Source organism: Varanus komodoensis, unplaced genomic scaffold (assembly GCF_004798865.1).
Source record: "Varanus komodoensis strain SLA01 unplaced genomic scaffold, ASM479886v1 scaffold58, whole genome shotgun sequence".
Lineage (NCBI taxonomy): Eukaryota > Metazoa > Chordata > Lepidosauria > Squamata > Varanidae > Varanus > Varanus komodoensis.
In genome coordinates this window covers 513,740-536,904 of record NW_025336197.1, presented here as the reverse complement: position 1 = coordinate 536,904, position 23,165 = coordinate 513,740, and the positions used below count along the sequence as shown (strand labels likewise).

Below are 23,165 nucleotides of genomic sequence, written 5' to 3'. Positions count from 1 at the left end.
CTGCAGTGGATACAAAAAGTGGGCATGTAATATGAAGCATATCAGTAATTCTGCAATAATTTAATTCACTTTGGTTCTAGACACTGTTCAAAGTTCTTGTTTTAATCTTAATTCCAAAAACAAACTGAGCCCAATATTCCTTGAAGATCCACCTACTTCTTTCTTCTGAATCTTTCTGTGTGTTGAGTACTATGGTGGGTGGCAGACAAGACAGGGCTAGTTGCTCTCTACTGTGGCCCTGAAGCTGTTAGCCCTGCTCCTGTTCCTTCCTACATTTGATCTGCCTTTCTTCCAGAAGGCTTTTGGCTTTCCTTTATTAGGTACAACACCTATCATTGCCTAACCATCGGTGGCCAGTGCTGCTGGGAGTTACTTTTTTACCAGCGTACAGGATGGAAACAGTCATAAATGTCTTGGTGGATGAGTTATACCAGGGAATGAGTGCACCTTGACCTTTTTAGTTCTCCTGCACAATGTTCTTTGAAATCATTGATGAATCATTGATCATCTTCTGGATTGTCTGGCCAGCAAAGCATGGTTTTACTGTGGCTCCAAAGATTATTGCTAAGAAGACAGAGATAATGAAGATGGGGGAACTGATTCATTTAGATAGAGCTGTTTGGTTCTGGATTGTGAAACACTCTCTCATGAAAGGCTGTTGTATTCAGGAGAAGCTGTTGTAGTTTAGTGGCAGAGCACATATTTTGCATGGAAAAAGTACCCGATTCAGTCTGCTGCCTCTAATTTCCTAAGCTTAGGAAATAATTCTGCCTAAAACCCGAGAGAGCTGTTGTCAGTCAGTGTTGAAAATATTGAGCTGGATGGACCTATAGTTGAACTCAGTATGAGGCAGCATAGTATGCATCTTCTGGAAAGACCAAGTTCGCATCATGGATAATCTCTTGGACAGACTTTTCCCCACTTACTCATTCCCTGGTTATGTTCAGAGTAATGAAACATACTCTACATGGTGCTGCTTTGGAGTGTGGTTCAGAAGCTTCAGTCCATGCAGACTGCAGTTCCCTGTATGCTTACAGGAACTAAGCATTCGAAGGATACTGCTCTAGTGTATAATCTGTTGCATGGACTAGTCCAGCCTTGACTTCCTAGTCCAATTTAAAGGGCTGGCTTTGAACATTAAAACACAAAATGGTTTTAGTGCTAAGGTGCTTGACAGACCACGGTGGGCAGGTTCATTCATTTATTACATGATGAGTTTCTGGGGTCTTGGATCCATCTGGTAGCCTGAAAAATATTCTGATTTAACTGGCTTTGTACCGATTTTGAAGCAGACTTCTGCATGGATATCCTTACCTGAATGGGAAACTCCACAGAAAAATAGGTGTTAAATTCTCATAGCTGATTGGACCTTCATTTCAGGAGTGTACTACAGCTTGGAGTGTATGTGTAGGAAGAGGGATTTTCAGTGGGACTTAAGGTGTAGAACTGTAGTTGACCTCCCATTCTGATGCACTTAGTCACAATCCTGCTTGAGCTCTCCATAGCAGCTGTTTACATGTTTAAAATGTGGACATTGATTGCTTCCTTGTAATTTGCATACAGGAACTGCTAGTTTGTGCCTAAAGCTAAATGCTTACATTAGCTCACCTTCCCATCCATCACCCTTGGGAGAATATAAGATGCTTCAGAACACTTGGGAAGGACTAAAAGGCAGTGAGCATGTCAGTTAGATGCCATGTCAGTTAATATAACCAATATTATTTAACCTTCTGAAATCTTTGCTACCTTAATAAAGTACAGAATTAGTAGGCAGTTATGATTAATCATTTATTTTTTGATTTTCACCCAGGTAATTACCACTTATTGAAGGTGTCAATATGTACCATTCCATTCCTGGAACTAGCCATCCTTTACAAACTGAAGAACAGGAAATAGGCATTGATCCATTACAAAGTTATGTGAATAGACCTGATGAAGGTGAGTTTACTAATTCTATACTTACAATTTTGAAATATTCCAAGGAAGTATGTCTGTCTCTTTTTAATGTAGGAAAGCCTTCCCCCAACAGTTGAATAAGAAACTTTTAAAGAAGGTGTGTGCATGCATGTTATGCATGTATGTATTGTATGCATGTGCATAGTAGCAGTGGTCTGGCACATAGGAAAACCTCAAAAAGTCAGTTTACAGTTAGATACTGAAACATTGACCAGATGTTTAATTCATTGTCATCCTTTCTAATCATAAACCAAAGAGTGATTTCACTATCAGAATACTGAAATCTGGTATAAGCTTTACTGAACACTTCACAAAGATCAGCTGTTTAGCCAACTTCAGTGTTTTCTTAATTTCTATTATTCCTATTTTTTGTTTTTATAGCTTTTATAATTTGTTTCCTAAAATACAGATTTGACAGTTTCCTATTAAATTTAATTTGGGGCATTGTGGATGCATTCCAACACAAGCAGATGAGTTGGACATCCCTAGCCTGTGTCTTTGATAAACATATATTTTAATTTAAAATATTTTTGTCCTACCTCATAATCATACTTAATCCAAAGGCCAACAATGTAAAATCGCAATAGAATAATACAAACAAAAACTTTTAAAATGATGACAAGAATGGAAATAGACTATGGCAGAACAAAAACCTGTAGCATCACTACGTGCATTAAACATCGACAAGGATGGAACCAAGTTTATGGATAAGGCAAGGGCATTCCAGAGGTGAGATGCCGTAACTGAGAAGACTGTGTTCCTCCTTCCTATGCACCCACTTTAGAAGGTAGGGCACACTGAAGGTGTACCCTCTAAGAAGACATTAATAGTTGGACCAGTTGATATGGGAACATACAAGAGTTTCCACTAGCTTTCTATAATACCCACCTGGATTTATATCTCAGCAGGTGTATTTATTTCTTGTACTTCCTTGTAGCCACAAATGTTAAGAATTTAAATAATTATATAAGAATAGTTAAATTAATTAATTGAATGATGTTCAATGAAAAGTACCTGGAAGATTGTCAGTGCAGGCATATTTACTTCAGCTTCTTACAATTCTGCTGTTATTGACCATTGACCTTTTCAAATGCTCATATGTACATATTTAAAATGTAGAGGAGGAAGTAGGAACACACTTGCTGACCTTAACATCAGCATTGCTTACACTCTTGCTAATTGAATCCAGCACTGGAGAGACCTGCCTGTATGCATGTGGCTGAATGAGTCTAGGCAGTTGTTGCTGATGTCCTGCTAAGGTAGGGCGATGGGGCTGAGGGTAAGTCCACACTGAGACAGGTTCACAGAATCATTTTAAACCGTAATGGCTTGAATATACCATTGTGGCTTGCGGTACATGCCAGACACCTGCTTGTAACCCAAACCCTGCTCTAGATGGTCATGTCATCCAGATCTGGTGATAATGGGATAGGTAAGGTAAAGGTAAAGTTTTCCCCTTCACATTAAGTCCAGTTGTGTCTGATTCTAGGGGGCGGTGCTCATTCCATTTCTTAGCCAAGGGAACCAGCATTTGTCTGCAGTTTCGATGGTCGTTTGGCTAGCATGACTAAATGCCAAGGTGCACGGACTGCTGTTACCTTCCCACTGAAGTGGTGCCTATTTATCTACTTGTATTTGCATGCCTCCAAACTGCTAGGATGGCAGGAGCTGGGACAAAGCAATGGGGGATCACCACATTGCGTAGATTCGAACTGCCAACCTTTCAATTGGCAACTCCAGTGACTCTGCAGTTTAAACCACTGCACCACTTACGTCCCAATGGGATAGAGTGGTTAGCAAACCACTTACACCCTAAAACTGGATGGGTTCTGTATGGCTTATTAACCATGCAAACAACTAGCCTTCTCTGGGCTTGAACGATACAACAGACTCCCAGGGTGGGTTATGGCACTGCTGTATAAGCCACAGGGGCTTATTTAAGCCAATAGAGATCAAAAGACTAATACACCATCCAGTGCCATTGAACACATTCTTATTCTTCTGCTCCACCCAGCTGAATGTGTGTTATGTGTATTCTGTAGCAGAGAGGAACACTTGAAACTATTTCCTTGTAAGAACATTTTGCAAACATTTCCTTATACCCTATCCCATTTTTGCTAGCTGTAATCTTATAGTCAATTGATGCATGGATTAGGAAAGTAAATTTAAAACGGATCCTAAATTTCAGATAAATAACCTTCTTCAGTTTTCAGAATACCCTTTATAAATCTGCATTTTGTCAGTGTATACACACACACACATGTTTTAGCCACATACTGGATTTAAATACTGTGATGTGTTTTGTTCTGTTGTATGTTTAGTCAAAGATGCATCGATGTTACTTCATTGTGCCAGTACACAGTGTATTTTGAAATTACAGTATAATTAGCCATCTTTGTCCATGCAAATGTTTCTACCTTGAGGATACAAAAAGAGTGGGAATAGATTATAAATGAAATGCTTGACTGTACATATTGGTGTTATTGAAAATCAATGAACTTCAAATACACTGTGTATCCCAAATTTAATCTAACTTAATGCAAACAATGATACTTGTTACTCAAATACTTGTTTATGTTTTATATTGAATAAATGCAACAAAAATATATCATTCATACTTAAAAGTTGAACATACTAGGAAGTTATTTTAATGACTTTATCTTCACAATACAGCTTACTTTTTCAGCCGACATCAAGCAGAAACTGAAAGTTTATTGTCTAGAACAGGATGATAGATATACTCTGCACATTATACCCTGATCCATGATTTTAACCTCTTCGAAATATTTTTAATTTATTGTACTCTATCCTCTTTTTCTTGTTTGCACCCAGGAGCAATTAGTTACCTAGAAAGGCAGACTTTGTAGTTTTTATCTGAACCTTAACATTGCCATGACATATAAAGTTATTAGTATTGAATTGATGTTTAAAAGTGCCATTAATTCATTTACCCAAATGTTCATTAACAATGTAAATGTATGCTGATGTTCTATGAGACAAGGAAGTGACTAATGACTCTTCCCACTAACAACACTTAAAATGAATAGAAACTTAAGATAGCTAATCTTGAAGTAATCAAGACCTTCATTCAGCTTGGCATCTCTGTATGCTCTAAAACAGCTGTCAACTGTTAAAAATATATACACAACACACAGATTCGCACATGCGAAGATAGAGATATGTAAATACATGGTTCCCCAAAGTCATAAAGGTTACCAACCATAGTACATTTTTACGTTCTATATGTAAATATTTTATATAAAGCATCCATTTCATCTTCATGGCTTTTTTAAAGTGAAACACAAACTGCATTTTAATTTGGTGCCATATGCAGCCAAATTAATAATTTTTCCAGTTTGCACTATTATATAAAATAAGGTATACTATAGATACTGGGGGTTGGATGGGCACTACTCTGCAATTTTCCCAGCCTTAATTCTGCAACTCAGGAATTGTCAAGAGGCAGCAATTGCTCTGTAACAAAGAGATCATCACTGTTGTGTGGTGCCTTCCATTGTTGGTGCTCTAGCTATGTAAGTATCAATTTATAGTTGTATACCTATACATATAATTTAATAAAAGTTTAGTGATAAAGTAGATAATATATTGGATGTGCATACCAAAGTCCATTTCAAGCTGAGCTCAGATAAGAATCCTACATCCTGGTGTTAAAACTACATGTTATATTATTCATGCCTTTAAAAAATCTTCATTTGAAAAAGCTTTGCTGCATAACACAATATATGTGCAGTCATCACCCATTACATGTCACAGCAAAGATTCCTGTGCACTGAGAAATTCTGGCTGCATTACTTCTTCAAAAGAAGCCAAGAACTATTTGATCAATAATTGTGAGTGGGACCATACCCTAATAAATGCTTCTGGGTGAATGTCCATGAAAACTCATAAGCTCTTTTTCTGTTGCCTTAGTGGTAAATTGAAAGTGCAGAATGTATCTCTTAAGAAGTTGTAATCCACAGTATTATGGATTACAAGGTAAGAAAAGGTATTATGGAACACTTCACAACTTAGACCTGGTGAAGGCACAAGAGACCTTCTGAGTGGCCATCCTCTGGGCTTTTGAACTCCTATCAAATTTCTTGGTTTGGTGCTGTTTATTTCTTCTCTTGTTGTATTTTAATTAATTTGTTTATGATGATGTTTTATTTAATCTGTATTTTATTTTTAGCTGTTTTGAGTGCCTTTTGGGGAAGGCAGAGTAAAAGGTGGGATGTAAATTAAAATCTTGAGATTTTTATGCCTTTCATTTTCTTCCTGAATAGTGTTCCCATCCAGTCTTTTAATTATTTATTTCAAGCAATGTTTTCATGTGCTTCTCTTTTTAGACTGAATATTCTACTTAAAGTATAAGCAAAGTTGTATATAATGTTATGAAGTCAGCATACAAGTCTGTAGTATATGAGCACCTGAGATTTTCACATGGCTGCATCATAAGGCATTTCAGTATATTGAGTATAAATATAGGTATAATTATTTAAAAGTGTTATGAGACAGTGTTCCTTTAAATGTTGGTAAGTTTCAGAAGAGCAAGGGAGATAAAAGGGACATGAGTAAGTGAAGTGATTGATTGGTGACTAAGAGCATGTGGGTGGACTTTGGAAGCCGTGTGAGGGGGAAAGAAAAGCTCTCATTCTGTCTGAGAGTTGTGGTCTGGCAGTGAACCTACACAATCTGAAGAGGCAGCATTCTTATTAGAATCCCAGATAATGTTGTGAAAAGCATTTAAGATTCTAAAGAAAGAAGTAGGACATATTAGTGACTAGGAAGGTATGAGAGGGAAACTGACAGAGGTGCAGGAGAGAGATGAGGATCTGTGTGTGAGGATTCTGAAGGGAAAGAGTAAGATACCCACATCAAAAGTTATCATACATTGTCTTATTTACCAAAGAAAAAGTTACAGAACATTTTGAAACCATTACACATACTGTACAAATAAAGTTTTATTTTGTTTAACTAAGTGTCATAGGCTGTTTGATTATCAGCATCTCATCCTCAGGTCCACATAGTTCAACAAAGGAGCCTTACAGCTTAGACACAGGGAACTTTAAGAAAGTTAAAAACATTCTATATCTCAACGAGTTATAGGAGTGTACTCATGGCAATAGGTCTGTTTCCTTGTATATGAGGTTCATAAATTTGTGCTGTGTGTTTCTCAGGTTATAAGAACAACTATATAGGTAGATACCAAGCAAGCTGAGAATTCATTCTAATTTGGTAGATGTTTAGGGTTAGGGTTATAACTCAAAATATTCAGCTGGAAGAAGATGCTGGTGGTGAGGGACAATTAAGAACATTTACTACTGAGAACTTATCCAGTATGCCATATTTTATTCTCTCTAAATAGCAGCAAAGATTTCTTCTGCTTGTTCTAACACCAGATGCTTACTTAGCAAGCTTTTAATAGTCATTTATTAATAATAGCTTCTGTGTAGTTTGATTTTACTTTAACAGCTACAGATCTGTAGTGACAAAGGCCATTGGTATATCACTTCTCCACTTATGTCTTGTAATAATTATGGCTGTCACTTGCTTCTTAAATAGGGTTCTTCCCATGTCTTGTAATCACTTTAATATTTTCATGTATAGTGTTCTTTTTTGATGGAACATTAAACACAAAGAGAGTAGCATTGTTTTTTAAGTGTTAGCACCATCATTTGAATAATACATTTAAGTATATTTAAACCAAGTTGAGCAGCTCTCTGTTCCTATGTTACCTGTATTAGGTAGCACCTTGAGACCACTTTGACTGTACTTTGAAAAGACTGCATTTGAACTCTGTTGAGAAGCTTAAATACCCATTTAGAATATTCTGCTTTTGCTGGCAAATTATAGGAATTGTTGGGACATAATACATAACTTTTTCATATGTTGGCTATAATAGCAGGATCATAGTTTAAGAGAGATTATTATCAATATCAACTTTTAATGATCTATACATATATGAAAAAGTATATTGGCATTTCATTTAAAAAGCCCCAACAACTCTAAAACGTTGCTGCTGTTGTCATTACCCATGAATCAAGTTTCTTCATCACAGTAGCTGTTTTAGCAGAATGTGTTGTGGAAGCACATGTGTTGTGTATGTACTTCTGGAAACATACATTGTGGATCATCTAGAAAATCTCCATTATAACTGCTGTATACTTGGGAAAAATCATTAGTAAAGAAATACAAAGTTCCTGTTGCAGGCTTTTGCATCCCAAGCTATATATTTAATTTAGATGAATTTAAATGTGTGCCACACTTGAAACAAAGTAGAATAGATATCAGTTTTGATAGTGGTACTTGCAGATCTCTAGAGGATAAGGGCATTTTACCTGTCAAATTTTGTGCATCAGAATTTTAGACTTCTTAAATTTGCTATCCTAGCTTGGTTGATATAATGTGTATATTATCTACCTGGTAAAAATCTGACAAACTTGTTTTATTAGCAGTTTAATAAACTCTGTTTTGTTTCTAAGTTTCTCAGTGTTTATTTAATTCTCCCTTGTTTGACTTAGGGTGAAACGTAGTTATTCCCCCAGGTTTCAGTTTCAGTATGTGGAAATGCAGTGTTGCTGAAAAGTAACCATTGCAGAGCTTGGCTGTAATACAGAAAAGGCAGGGCTGAGATAGAAAAGATTTGTGTGCATATTCAGTCCTTTTTTTCTTGTTTGTTCATTAGTAACTTCTAGTGCTGAATTGCCAGTGCCCTTTGGCACAAAGGTCAGAAAAACCTATGGAAAAAGCCCCCAAAGTGTGTGTGCGCTTCTGGATTCACAGCCACTATTTATCATTTAAATGTTAAGTCGCTATACAAATGCCAACATTTAGGCTTTGGACGAGTTGGCCTAATTTTGTCCTGAGTCTCTGCCCTCTAATATCCTTGCTGTCATTGTCTTCGGTCTAATGGTATGACGCAATGTGGCATGGAGAAATTTTAAAAATGTCATCATATGTACCTGATGATTTCTTGCCATTTTCACAAGGTGTGTATTATCTATGGACAATCTGGCTTTTTTAACAAAGAAAAATATGCTTATGCTTTTATTGCCATTTCTACAAACAAAACAGCTGATAGTTTAATGAACGCCATACTGATAGCCATGTAGGACATAAGGCAAATTAAGCAGGTTACAAACTGCACATCTTCTATTTAGATATAGGAGATCTTCCCAGCCCGAACAATTAGTTGTACTAATCAGACAAGCTGACAGTCAGAAACAGAAGGAGACCATTTGTATCAATTTGAACAACATAGCTGGTAATGAAGTGAAATAGCCACACTGGATAGTTGTCACCTCTATGTTGGATTGTATTCTTCAGATGGACTCCTTTGACTCCCTAAAAAATACATCTGTTTAACAAAAACTCATTAACGGATGTTTACAAACAGAGAGTAAAGTGTTAATATGCTGTGAACCTCAAATTTGTTTAAAATATGCTTTTTGGACACAAACAGAGTTTGATTTGTGGGTTGAATGTGGGTTTTCTTTCATGAGACTTTTTTAAATGTAGCTGTTCAGCTGTGAAAATTGAAATGCATTAATAATGACAAAGAGCATCCAGAATGTGACAACAGATATGTTTTGTTACTTTACAAGTTTTATAGGAAATACCAAACAAATGTGTTGTTGATTGTCTTAATATTCCTTTAATCTTTTTGATAATATATCTTTCACTTTAGCATTTCATTTATAGACTTTTATATTTAATAGTTGAGTCTGATCATCTGATCACAGTTTTTTCATCATTTCATATAAGTTATAGACCACATATAAAACCTTTAAAAACAATTGCCTGATGTAGCAGTACAATGGACATCTTATGCTAAAGCACTGAGGCAGTAATTAAGTGCAGATCTTTTGAAAAGTGACTAATTGCACTGGGTAGTCCAATATTTGGGAAATGCCTGCATGTATTGTTCTCCAAAGTTTTACATACCCCCAATCCAAGATGGTAGTAGATGTAAAATGAGTACATATGCACATTTTATCAAAACTTTACAATAAATATAACAAATTTTAAAAGTTTATTTCAAGTAGTCTCTGAAACGCTTTTCATTTTAACTTTGCTCTGATTGTCAGAACTGTTCAGAAGTCTGAAGCAGTAATCACATCGCTGCATTGTCTGAAAATATAGCGCAAATGACACAGAAGAATATGTAGCAGATGAGATTTAGATTTTTCTTGTGATGGCCCCTAATATATCTTATTGTTATTGCTACAATGTGATTTTGGGGGGGAAGTGTGATCTGTTTAACAAGACAAATGCAATAATTTCATTTTTCACTTTTGTACACTTACACATGAGGAAAGTTTAGAATATCTTTGCCTTCATATAATTTCTGCAGGACTCATTATTCATATTAATCAATTGATTTGATCCGATTTAAACTTTTGAAACTTAGGTCATTGATTTTCTCTTGAATGTATTCATTTAGAAATATAATGCACTTTTATCAGTAGACATATTCTCAAAGTTTAAAAAATGTTTAATATTATGATTTGGGGATGGAAGTTGAAGTTGTTACTTCAAAAACTGAAGTCTGAATTCTCCATCAATGGAAATCAACTACGTTGGATGCCTGTAGGCTTCCAGCCCCAGTTCTGGTTTTACCTTTAAAAACCGAGACAGCTTGGAATCAGGCTACTTGAAGAAACGTCTTTCCCCATATAACCCTGCTGCCAACATCTGTGTCATAGGTCCTTCTTGAGTGTCCACTATTAAAATTTGTTAGATTGGCTTGTACAAACGATAGAATATTCTCAATGGTGGTCCCAGCTCTATGAAATCCCCCTCCTATTGACATGCACCTGGACTGATCTTTGTAGACTTTAGGCAAATTGTAAAGAACTTTCTGTGTAACACTGCCATAAGTTTTGGTTCAAAGCTGCTTTCCAGTGTGGCTGTTATGTCTTGTAACTGAATGTACTCGTTTGTTCACCAGTTGTGTAGATAGGGCTAAAAAGTGGCTAAAATACATTAAACAAAGTCCCCATTAGACAAATTAACTAGTTACCTCCTTCTTTGAATTTAATCTATGTGGCCTTACCTCCAGCTATTCTCTGACTTCTGTTCCCTTGCTTAGGTTTCAGCAAAATGAACAGGGAATCAGCTATTCCATGCCTGTGATTGTACTACTTCTGTGATATGTATAGGCATAGTTGTTTCTCTTGAACAGTTCCTTGAATTTTGTGGACAACATTTTGGGAAACATTTTAAATTATTTCAATATTGTGCTACTAAAAATGTGTTAAATGGAAAGTTTCAGTGGTTGTTGAAGAGTAACATTCAATAGGCTGGGGTCTAAGTAAATGATTTTTTCAGTAATTTGTTTTCAGGTTGTGGTGTTACAGGATTTTTGAGAGGAAAGACAAAACAAGTCTTGTTACCATAATTTGCTTAATACTCCTGCACATTTTGCAGATTGAAATAGATACTATTTTGTTCTGTGTGAAACACCAAGGCCAGTGCAAACTCTCCCACCATCTGATGCAGAGAACCCACAGACATCCACCATATCTGCCCACCTGTCATATTCCACCCCGTCTGTATCTTCAAGCTCCTGCCACCTTCCCTCATCACATTTTGTTCTTTCAGTCTGACACCATCTTTCTCCCATCTTCCAGGCACATCTGTCCCCATTACAATGTTTCCATGCTTCTTTCTGCAACTGTACCTCCTAGCCCTTGCTCTCTCTTCCCACTCCTGCTAAATCTCCCCCTCTTAGAGCATTTTCACCCATCCGCGCCACATGTCCTAGAATCCTGCTGTGTCTCTACCCCCAGCTGCAGCTCTCTAGAAATCAGAAACCTCTTATGCCCACACCATGCAGCCTTTTCTGGGACAGCCTTTTTCACTCTTCTTGGGTCAGAGGAAGGACTAGTCAGTGTCAGGCATTTGGACCAGATACACACCTGGCACTTCTTATGGCTGTCTCAGAGAGCGAGCCAGTACACTCACTCTCTCTGACTGAGAGAATCCACAGAGTGGGTAGTGTTTGCTTCAAGTAACCTTGCTGACCACTCTTCTACTGAAGCTCAATCCAGACAAGACGGAGGTCCTGTTGGTTGGCGGATCGGGCTTCGGAGAGGGTGAATTGAACCTAGTCCTGAATGGGGTTGAACTCCCTCTTAGGGACAAGGTCCACAGCCTGGGAGTGCTCCTTGACCCGGAGCTTTCATTGGAAGCTCAGGTGACAGCAGTGGCGAGGAGCGCTTTCCTTCAGCTTCGGCTGATTCATCAGCTGCGCCTTGACTTCTGTAACGCGCTCTACGTGGGGCCACCCTTGAAGACGGTCCGGATACTTCAGTTGGTTCAAAATAGAGCTGCCAGGCTGCTGACGGGGACTGGGCATTATGTTCACATGACTCCAGTCCTCCATTGGTTTCACTGGCTTCCCATTGAAGTCCGGGCCCAATTCAAGGTGTTGGTGATGACCTATAAAGCCCTAAACGGCTTGGGTCCTGGTTACCTGAAGGAGCGCTTACATCCATATACGCCCGCCCGCCCCTTGAGATCTGCGGGAGAGGCCCTTCTCCAGGAACCCTCCGTGAAAGAAATTAGGAGGGTAGGTACTTGGAGGAGGGCTTTCTCTGCGGTGGCGCCCAATCTATGGAATGCGCTCCCCAGAGAGGTCCGCCTGGCGCCGTCGTTATTTGTTTTTCGGCGCCAGGCGAAGACCTTTTTATTTAAGTGTCATTTTAATTGTTAATATTATTTGCAATGTTTGCTTATTTTATCTGGCCAGGGCGACTTATTTTATATTGTTATTTCTTGTATTTTAATTTTATGTTGTGAGCTGCCCCGAGGCTTCGGCAAATGGGGCGGCATAGAAATGTTTTAATGAATAAATAAATAAATAGTACTGTGGTATTGGCCAAAGTAGAAGAACAGGAGTGTTTTCTAGAGAGCCACTGGGCAGGAGCTACGCAGAACTTGTTGTGTTCTTCCACTGGCAAATGCCATACTGGGCCAGTGGAGATCTCTAAAGAAACTGCCCATGCCATGGCATTCACCTGCCTGGCAGCACCTACCCAACAGCACCCATGGGGGACCCTCCTGATGGGAAGAGATTCACCATTTGCCTTGCTTCACTACCTGACATGAGCATCTCTACATGAGGCAGTTAACCCAGGGCTTTACTATTTCTTTCATTTTCTTCGCGGGAGAACAGCAGATGTGAGAGCAGAAAATTTACACATGATTTTTTTTCCCTGCTTTTTTCCTCTTGTTTTCATTTAATGAAGACATTCACCTTCAACAGATTCAGAAATGGTGGAAGAATGTCTTCATTCTACAAAAAGAAGAAATGTAAGATGAAGGTTTAGAATGCTTCATTTGACCTGATTAGTTTTTATTTTTTACTTCTTATGTCTTTCCTTCTTTGGTGAATGCTGAGGCAACTTTTTTAAAGGAAGTGTATTTAGTTAGTCAGTCAGTTATTAGATTTATATCACACCCCATTAGCCAAAATAGCTGTACTCTCTGTAAAATATAGCTCAAATAGCTTTTGACTGTTAGGATATCTGATTAGTCCTTTTTTGAAAATTTCAATATTTTCTTAACTTTGACATGGAAATACATGTGTTGAAAAGAGAAGATTATAACAATATGGCCAAGTGTTTCTTTTTTCAAGAATAAATAATTAGAAATATTAGGTATTGATTTTGATCTTTTAAATTTTTTCTATCCTACTTTTGAAGCAAATTGACTTTCAAGACAGCTTGCAATCATGGGTAGGGTAAGGTAGGGTAGGGTACACTGCAATGTAAAATACAGAATACACATCAAAACATTAGCAGACAAAAATAGAGAAATGAAGTTGTTTTTTCAAACCATAGCAAACTATGTTTGAAAGTTTTCCAGTTCTATTTTGTACTGTTAGTGTATGTGTGTGAGAGAGAAATTTATTTGTCAATTGCATTGTGATAAGGAAGTCCTTATCACAGGAGGCAGGCCCAGTCTAAAACTGTGAGGCTACAGTGGGCACATAATGTTAGCACATTCCAGTTAGTCTAACAAACCTCACTCCATGAGCAGAATCTTCTCCAGTGGCAAACTGAGCAACCTAGTCAAATGGGAGGCTGTGTATGGGAGGCTGTCTCTATTTTATGGAAGAAATACAAGAGTTTAAGAATGTAACTAGACATGAAAGTGTTAGAATATGTTATTGATAAACATGTTTAAAGTGGGATTAGTAAAGGTAAAAAAAGGTAAAGGTTTCCTCTTGACATTAAGTCCAGTCATGCCTGACTCTACGGGGTGGTGCTCATCTCCGTTTCTTAGCCGAGGGAACCAACGTTTGTCCATAGACAAACTGTGGTCTCCGTGTTCATGTGGCTGGCATGATTAAACACCAAGATGCATGGAACGCTGTTACCTTCCCACCGAAGTGGTACCTTTTTATCAACTTGCATTTGCAAGGTTGGCAGGAGCTGGGACGGAGCAATGGGAACTCACCCCGTTGTGCAGATTCGAACCAGCGACCTTTCGATCAACCAGCCCAGCAGCACAGCAATTTAAACCACTGTGCCACCTGCATCCCTTAAAAGTGGGATTAAGATAATTTAATTTTAAAAAAATGTATGTGAGACCAGAGTGCTAAGCCCTTCCTTCTCTGAAGCTGTACCACCCCAAACTGATCCGCACAGCTGTTTTTTTGCATTTTGAATAACTTCTAGTCTAAGGGACCAGCTAAGAGAGACAGGCGAGAGCTGCAGAGAGAAGACATCAAGAAGGAATGTGTGGTTGAATGGGAGGGAAAGCTTTTGCATATGCCTGTCCATTCTGTGCATGAATAGATCCTGTTCTCCCTATTTTAATATTTGTTTCACATGTACGTGCTAATATTTTCCATCTTGGAAGAACTGCAAACAGAGCCATAGAAATTCAGAAGTGGCTCAGTGGCTCAACACACTTAATTTTCTTCTCTCTTCCATTAAGATAACATCTGTTCTGGCCACCAGTCAGCAAATCAAATTTGATGAGAATTCATCTGAGCGCAAGGTAGAAATGCTTGCTAATGGACAGATTTATGATTCCTCCCCCTTCTTAACAAAGCTCTTAAATTTTTGCATTAAAAAGTAAACAAAAATAACTATAATACCTTGATAAAAGAAATGACAGGGCGAGCATATGGGTATTTTTGCCCCAATCCTTCTTTTGTAAAAGAAAAGAAAAGAGAAAATCATTCTCATAAATTGAGAGAACAGCAGTATTAGAAAATAATAAAAGTATAGCTTCCTTTGCAATGTATAGATTTTAGCCACATAAAGCATTAGCTTTCTTTTTATTTAGCATTTTAATGTTGAATTACATACAACTACTAATTAGAATATTTTAGGTCTGTAGAATTAATTCCAAAAGTCGTCCTTAGCTTGTACTTTTTCTACATCATATTCTTTAATAAAGTCTGTGAACTAAACATTCTTATTATTATATAACTGTGTTTTACTACTTCACTTTGTTGTCATAAACATTTTAAATATAATATATGTGCACTACTCTACCATCCTAATATGAGGGGCTGGGGGCTGCATGCACCATTCTAGTTGCTGGTTCAAAAAGCAGTAATGAACAGATGGCCAGTGGGGGGGCTTGGCAATGCTTATCACCTGTTTAGGGCAGTGGAAGGATGGTGGCACTAGGCTCTCTTCCAGCAGGTGATTGGTGTAGGCAAAGCTGGCAGCATTCACCATCTGTTGAGTAGGGCTCTGGGCACAGTGTCTTTGGATCAGGGCCCATGCCAGTAAATCATTTTGAGGTAAAATATAATACAAAGTATTTTCTTGCGTTCTTTTTTCATTAAACTCTACTAACATTTAGACTGTACTGTCTCTGCTTCCCTTTGGTATTATCAAGATCATCCACTGGGACACTCCGTCACTGTTTACTCATTCCATGATTCCTGGCTGCCCTCTCCTCCCTACTCCTTCCCCTGCCCCACCGCTCTGCTGTGCTTCTGGGCTAGCACAAGTCACTATGAGCTTCCAGTGGGCTGCAGGATGTGGGAGTGGTCAGCATATTACGTTCCTCTGATTCATGTAAAGTGTCAGCGTAACATTTCATTTCACTACAACTGACAATTCAGTTGCACTGAGTAACATTGTTTTTCCTAGGTTGTGCCCCCATGCAAATACATACAATTACTTAAATATCATCATCATTCATCTAATAGTTGAGTTGTTCTATTGTCAGTATATTGAAGTGTAACAAGCATGTAAAGCAATATAGAACCACTAATTTGCTTATGTCTAATAGCAGCCTCGTTAGGAACTTAACTCTGAACAAGAGTCAAGATTCACTCGGAAGAAATAATTGTACAAATTATGCAGAATGAGGTTACAGAATTCTAAACCAGCACTTCAGCAAGTGGTAGATCATATTTTAGAATGTTCTCTTATATAAAACAAAAAACAAAAACCAGTGAATATAATAAGCTAGTTCATCAGGTTAAGGGCTGCAGTACATCTTTCTACCTGATATGTTAGTAGTTACACAGAAAGTGTTTTATGTGAGAGACTATTAAAAAATGCAGTCACACATTTATTTCCAGTGTCTGGAATTCCACCACCTCATTCTATGTATTGTGTGGGATCATGCTTGGCCAGTGTGGAATGATGTTTGGAATGCTGGCCTAAGGGTTGGGAGATCTGGGTTCAATCCCCTCTTGTTCTCAGTGGGTAATTTCAGCTAGTCACTGACTACATCACAGAATCATGGAGGAGAACAAGAGGAAAGGGTAAATTGCTTTGGTTTCCTTGCAGAAAAAAGGCAGGATATTAATATATTAAATCAATGAGTTAATGAATGACTGTAGGCCTAGCCACATACGTAACAGAAAAAAGTAGAAACAGTGTGGCAAAGTGGAATTCTGTCACTTCATATGACTCTTGACTCATGACCTCACATGACTAAGTTTAAAAAATAGTTATTGGAAGTAGAAAAGTAGCACAGCAAAGGAATATTTCTCCCCAAGGCACTTGGGTTTTATTTTGGTGTTTGTTTGTTTATTTGTTTTTGCTTGCAAGAGAGAATATCTCTGCCTGAAGCCTCAAGTAGTACTACAGCCCATTCCTACCATTTTAGGATCCTGCATTCTTACCATTTTAGGATTATACCATAGTTTATTATCTCACTGCTACTCTACAGAAAAAGTATCTTGCTGCCATTGCTCACATCAGATGTTCAAAACTTAGGAGAGAGATTATATACTTTGTTCATAATTACATCTTCATAAAGCATTAGACTTAAGCCAGGAGTGACTGTGTTAACCTTTGCATAGATATACTTATATCTATCTTAGATATTACATAAAATCAGCTTTATATCAGGAAGAAAACATGTAAGGATATTAGTCTTTCTGACACACTGATGGAAGAAGAGTATCAATATAAGATGGTTAACTAAGACAACTGCAAATTCTTTGATCTGCCATTTTAATGTGGACTTTTTTTTGTCTGCATAAGTTATGCTCTAATAAAAATTAAAGAGCAAGTTGCATTTGGAAGATCAGGTCATCGTAATTCATTGACATTAGGCCACATAACTGAATAATGTCTTACTTCAGTGAAATACATCAAATGAGATCAACAATTATGACTCATAAACATGCCTCGCAGGCATAAAACAGCAGGGAATTAGCATGTGAGGCTGATAAATATGCATGTAAATAAGCTCCCAAAGGAATAACATGGGTTTGATTGATAGGTTTAGAATTGGAACATATGTAAACCCCTTTATTCCTCATTCTGGTGTAGCTAAGTAAAGATGCACTTTACTTGTTAAAAAGTTTCAATAACTTTGTAAATCTTTACTCCACATCTGTGTGTGTATGACTGTTTCTGTATGACTGTCACTTGTAAGTAAAATTGAACTGTCTACAGGGAAGATGGTCTCCTCCTGGAGCACCAGAGTAGAGCCATCTTTATAGAAAGATTATTTCTACCAAATTTAAATGACATGTAAATATGTTGCCCTTGTGACCATATATTTTATCTTACTGTGTATCACATATATTGGTTCCGCCCAGATGTTTTCATATAGTTGCATTAGTTTATCCTTGCAAGTAGATGGTACACAAATTAACAATAACTAAGATTTGGCTGATATGACGTTCAGTATGTATTTGCTGTAGCTCATGCATGGTTTTCATGCAGACTGTCTAACTTAAATCCCCAGAACTGCCAGGTAAGGATGGGGAAAACTCCTGTTTAAAAGGCTGAAGAGTCAGTGTGGAGATCTGTTCGTGAATGATCTAGAACAATGATGTGGCCAAGTTTGCAGATGATAACAAAATATTCACATAGTTTGAAAAAGGAGGGATTGCGAAGAAATGTAAAATAATCTCTTTACACTGAGGACATGAACATTAAAATGGTGCATGGACTGCAACATAATTAAGTGTAATGGAATGCACATTGGGACAAAATTATTAATCACATATGGAGTCCGATCTGGTAGTGCACCAGAGCTACCACACATCTGTATACCAAACAGTGCAAGATGGTTCCTCTTCTTTGTGTAGGCTTCTCATAGGCATCTGGCTGATCACATGGGAAAAAGGCTGCTGGACTAATAGGTCTTAGGTCAGATCTAGCAGGACTTTTATATTCTTAAATGCACCAATAGTATAAAGCAAATTCCTTTATTTCATGTCCAACAGGGCCAGATCCTGATTTACATGCATCTAGGCTGGCAGAGGTGAACTTCCTCACTGCCTCTTCTGTACAACAGTTCCTCCAACTACCTGAAAATGCTGCACAGTGGGGTTGGGAGGCTGATGGAGAAGATATATTCCAAAATGGGGCAGTAGTATCTTTTCTGCTTCCTCTCAACTTTGTCCATTCAGCAGAATCCTCTGATTGTTTGTACAACATTTTGCTATAGGTTGTCAGGAATCTTGAGGGGGTTTGACGATTATGTGGGGAAACTATTTTGCATGGCCCTTGGCACCTTTGGCAAGTTCAACTGAATTGGTTGGTGCTACATTCCCCAGGGAGTTTGCCAGAGTCACAGCTAACCATCTGTGTTAGACTTCCATCTCTTTCTGTCTTCCTCTTTGCTTTACACAGTGGTTTGTCTGGACTGTTGCTCATGATGCTTTTGCTTCATGAGCTTTGGTGTCCATACATTAGCATCTTTTATGTCAAACAAACTGGAAAATGAGCCCCATTTCTGCAGTGGGATTAGGTCCAGCCAGACCTCATAAGCTCTTTCCTCTTTGATTACCACATGCCAAATACCACCTCAACTGCCTGCCTTCTCCAGCCAGGTAAATTTTTCCTTGCTGTAAGGAAGGGAGTAAGGATGATTTAAGAAGCAAGAGTCCCTGCCTGAAGCAAATGCAAGTTATTATGACAACAAATGGAGCGGTAACATATCATGCCACAGCTCCAGAAGGGAAAGATGGGATATTGCTGCCTTCTTTATAAGAGCAGCAGTAGTTGTGATGGTCTACTGATGCTTTCTGCAGCTGTGCTCTCCTCAGTAATATGTGGAAGGAAAATAATGAAGATGCTTCTGACAATGAACAGTACAGTACCACAGTCTATCCTTAAGCAGGCAGGTTTGAGCTTCTCTCTCTCTCTCTCTCTCTCTCTCTCTCTCTCTCTCTCAGTTTCTTAACTTCTACATTTTGCTCTCTCATTATACATACTCCCTCTTTCATTTCTGTACACCACATGGACTTAACTCCTATGGACCAAGACAGCATTCTATTGAAAGCCTGTTTGTTTGTTTTTTAATTCATGGTAGAGGGGTGAGTGAGTGAACTGGTAGAGGAAGAATGGATCGTTCTGATACCCGCTTTCCACCTACCCCCCTTGGAAGAAGGTATGCTTAACTAAAATGCTTCTTTCTTGGGTGGGTGGCATAGAATTATATGCCACTGCTACCCTCACAGACTAGGTTTAAAAGATGTCAGACTAGTATAATTTATTGAAGGATGAATTAATACTTGTCATTTTTCCCTCACATACGTTATTTTTAACAAATACCATATCTCTATTTCAGATTCTAATGCTTTGGAGAACATGGTAGTGTAATAAAAGCAAATTTAAATGATTAAATGTCACACAACACTTGTCATCTATCCAATGTAAGAAACTTTGAGTTGGATTTTTATCATAATTATTGACTAGATAATTAAGTAACTTGAGCACAATTCTGTGTTGAAATATTTGTTTAGTTTACAAGTGTCAGAATCTCTCTCTCTCTTTAAAATAACGTTGATTTATCCATTGATTCTTCAGCCTTACTTTATGCTAAATAGATAATTTGTAATTTATATCTCTCAAACAGTTCCCCATTGGATTTCTTGTGCACTGAAAAGTCAGATGCCTGACATTACTGTGCAAAGTTAAGTGCTTGGGGTTAATGAACAGCATTAAATTTTATGAAGCCATGTCCACTAGATATTAGAAGAAGCTTAAGGGAACTTTTCTTACACAGAGAAATTAACATCGGGATGAAGAATGCCTGGGGGACCTCAGTTCTAAGTAAAGTACAGTTTTGTGACATATAGATATGGTATGATTAAGATAAATATTTTTGTTAGGAAATTGGTTTTGTCTCTGTAAAAGAAATCACTATTCAGGTGTATAGATAACATCTAAAGGTAGCACATGCAGCCGACACATCTAAGTAAATATTTATGTACTGTTGTTACATGAGTAGGTATTTATGTTACCCAGAGACACTCTGTTTCTTTCTATTATATTTAAGTTCTGTCCACAAGAAGCAATATATCACTTTAATCATAAAGTATATTGTTCACCTATAGTCAGAATAACTCTAGCTTGTATAGATTTTATATGTGGATTTCCGCACAAAATCATTACATTGGAAAAGACTAATGCAACATGTAGTCTTACACATTTCTAAGAGAGGATCCCCTTTATCTATACTACCCTGGACAGAATATCTGACCAACATTGTCTGCAAGAAGAAAATGCTAAAATCTGCCTAAACTCTTCAGTGATACTATTCATATAATTAGTAAACCCACTGTCATTGTTGCAGTGGCCCTCTTAATAGTTCTGAAATCCTTTTAAATAGGTTTATGGATTGATAGATAGAGATATGGATATTAAATGTCATTTTTTAAATCTCATTCCTTCTTTCTGTCCTCATACAATCTACTTTTCTTTCCATTGCCCAGTAATTCTTCCAGTTGTTACAGTCTTCCCTCTGCAGGCAATTTCTGTGCTTAGGTCAAGGTTGGAATCTATCTTTGTAGCATACAAACTGCTTTCAGTTGCTTTGGCTTTGTGTCACTGCAAAAAGTATGGTAATCACCTGTGGTTTGGATATCAAAAAGTTTATTCATTATATCTGCATGTAACTGGACTAGCATGTAAAAGAATGGGTTAACAAGTTTAATTAGCAATATAGTAAGAAATATCCTTGGACTGACATCTCATACCCATTTGCCTCAGAATAGGTGCTACTGCACTTGGTGTGACTCATTCTGAATTGGCATGCATGGAATTTACTTACTTATTTACTTACTTACTAATGTTATATCTTGCCTCTCTGCTAAATTTGGTCCAAAATAGCTAATAATAAAATACAAATAAAACAATTAAGATATTAATTAAAACTCAGCAAGTCAAAACACAACACTAAGAGGGAAAGAACCCACCAGATTAATATCTACTTCAGCAGAACATCTTTTTAGATATTACTAGTACCACTCTAATGGCAGAAAGTGAAAAGGAACTAAAGAGCCTCTTGATGAAGGTGAAAGAGGAGAGTGCAAAAGTTGGCTTGAAACTCAACATTAAGAAAACTAAGATCATGGCATCTGGTCCTATCACTTCCTGGAAGATAGGTGGAGAAGAAATGGAGGTAGTAACAGATTTTACATTCCTTGGCTCCAAGATCACCGCAGACAGTGACTGCAGTCAAGAAATTAAAGTCACTTGCTCCTGGCGAGGAAAGATATGGCAATTCTAGACAGCATACTAAAAAGCAGAGCCATCACCCTGCCAACAAAAATGCATATAGTCAAGGCTATGGTTTTCCCAGTTGCAATGTATGGCTGTGAAAGTTGGACCATAAGGAAGGCAGAGCGCCAAATAATTGAGGTGCTGGAGAAGACTCCTGCGAGTCCCTTGGACTGCAAGGCAATCAAACCTAGAGATCAACCCTGACTGCTCTTTAGAAGACCAGATACTGAAGATGAAACTCAAATACTTTGGCCACCTAATGAGAAGGAAGGACTCTCTGGAGAAGACTCTATTGCTGGGAACAATAGATGGCAAAAGAAGAAGGGGATGCAGAGAATGAGGTGGCTAGATGGAGTCACTAAAACTGTCGGCGTGAGCTTAAGCGGATTCTGGGGGATGGTGGAGGACAGGAAGGCCTGGAGGAATGTTGTCCATGGGGTTGCAATGGGTCGGACACAACTTCATGACTAACAACAACAAAAGTACATCAGCTAAAAGTTTACCTAAATGAAAATGTCCTTGTCAATTTGTAGAAGGACAATAGAGCTAGTGCTCCCTTGGCCTCCCTTGGAAGGCAGTTCTACAGCCTGGGATCAGCCACTAGGAAAATATTTTCCTGTGTTCCTACCAAATGTGCCTGTGATGGTTATGGGGCTGAGAGAAGGCTCTATGTAAGGCAGTGTTCCATGAAATGAGCCCTAATAACTATCTTGCTACAGCATTTTGACCACCTGAAGTTTCTGGACAGGTTTTTTCTTTGAAAGTAGAGATTTAGGAAGAGTTAGGAAAGCTACTTTGGACAGAAAATTTTAAATATGAAATCTGTATACTTTCCTGTCCAAAGTATCTTGCTTTGTCCTGCCTATTTCACCCATAATATGTTCTTTTGCTTTGCAAACCAGATCATACAATTGGATGTTACCAGCATTCTGGTGGTGTGGAATTCCAGAACTCTGAACAACCTCCCTCAGTTGTTTCATTTTTTTTTTTTTTAGTATCAAAATACCATAGAGAACTCCAATTAAGAATTAAGCACCCTGTTTTCTGCCACAGCCCTAATTGGTAGACAGATGTGCAGCTACATGTAACATGGAGTTTGGCTTCAGCTGTCAGAAGGGTTGCAGATGAAAATTTTGTTGGTCTGACACATTTTATTTTCTCTTTTGTGCTTCCAGCATTGTCTTTTCTTAAATATGTAGATAAAGCATTATTTTCCTCTGCTTATTAGCATAATGTAAATTGCTGCTATTGTTT

General features: G+C 37.9%; 1 protein-coding gene across 13 annotated transcripts in view; it reads left to right on the top strand.

Annotated features, from left to right (window-relative positions):
• Window positions 1-23,165, top strand: part of TBC1D5 (TBC1 domain family member 5) — a 304,343-nt gene that overhangs the window by 98,649 nt on the left and 182,529 nt on the right. For all 13 annotated transcript variants that reach the window (XM_044449385.1, XM_044449373.1, XM_044449377.1 and 10 more), the window contains one exon: window positions 1,811-1,938. In XM_044449385.1, the coding sequence (XP_044305320.1) occupies window positions 1,839-1,938 (100 nt within the window). In that variant the 5' untranslated portion in view covers window positions 1,811-1,838. The remainder of the gene's footprint in view (window positions 1-1,810; window positions 1,939-23,165) is intronic.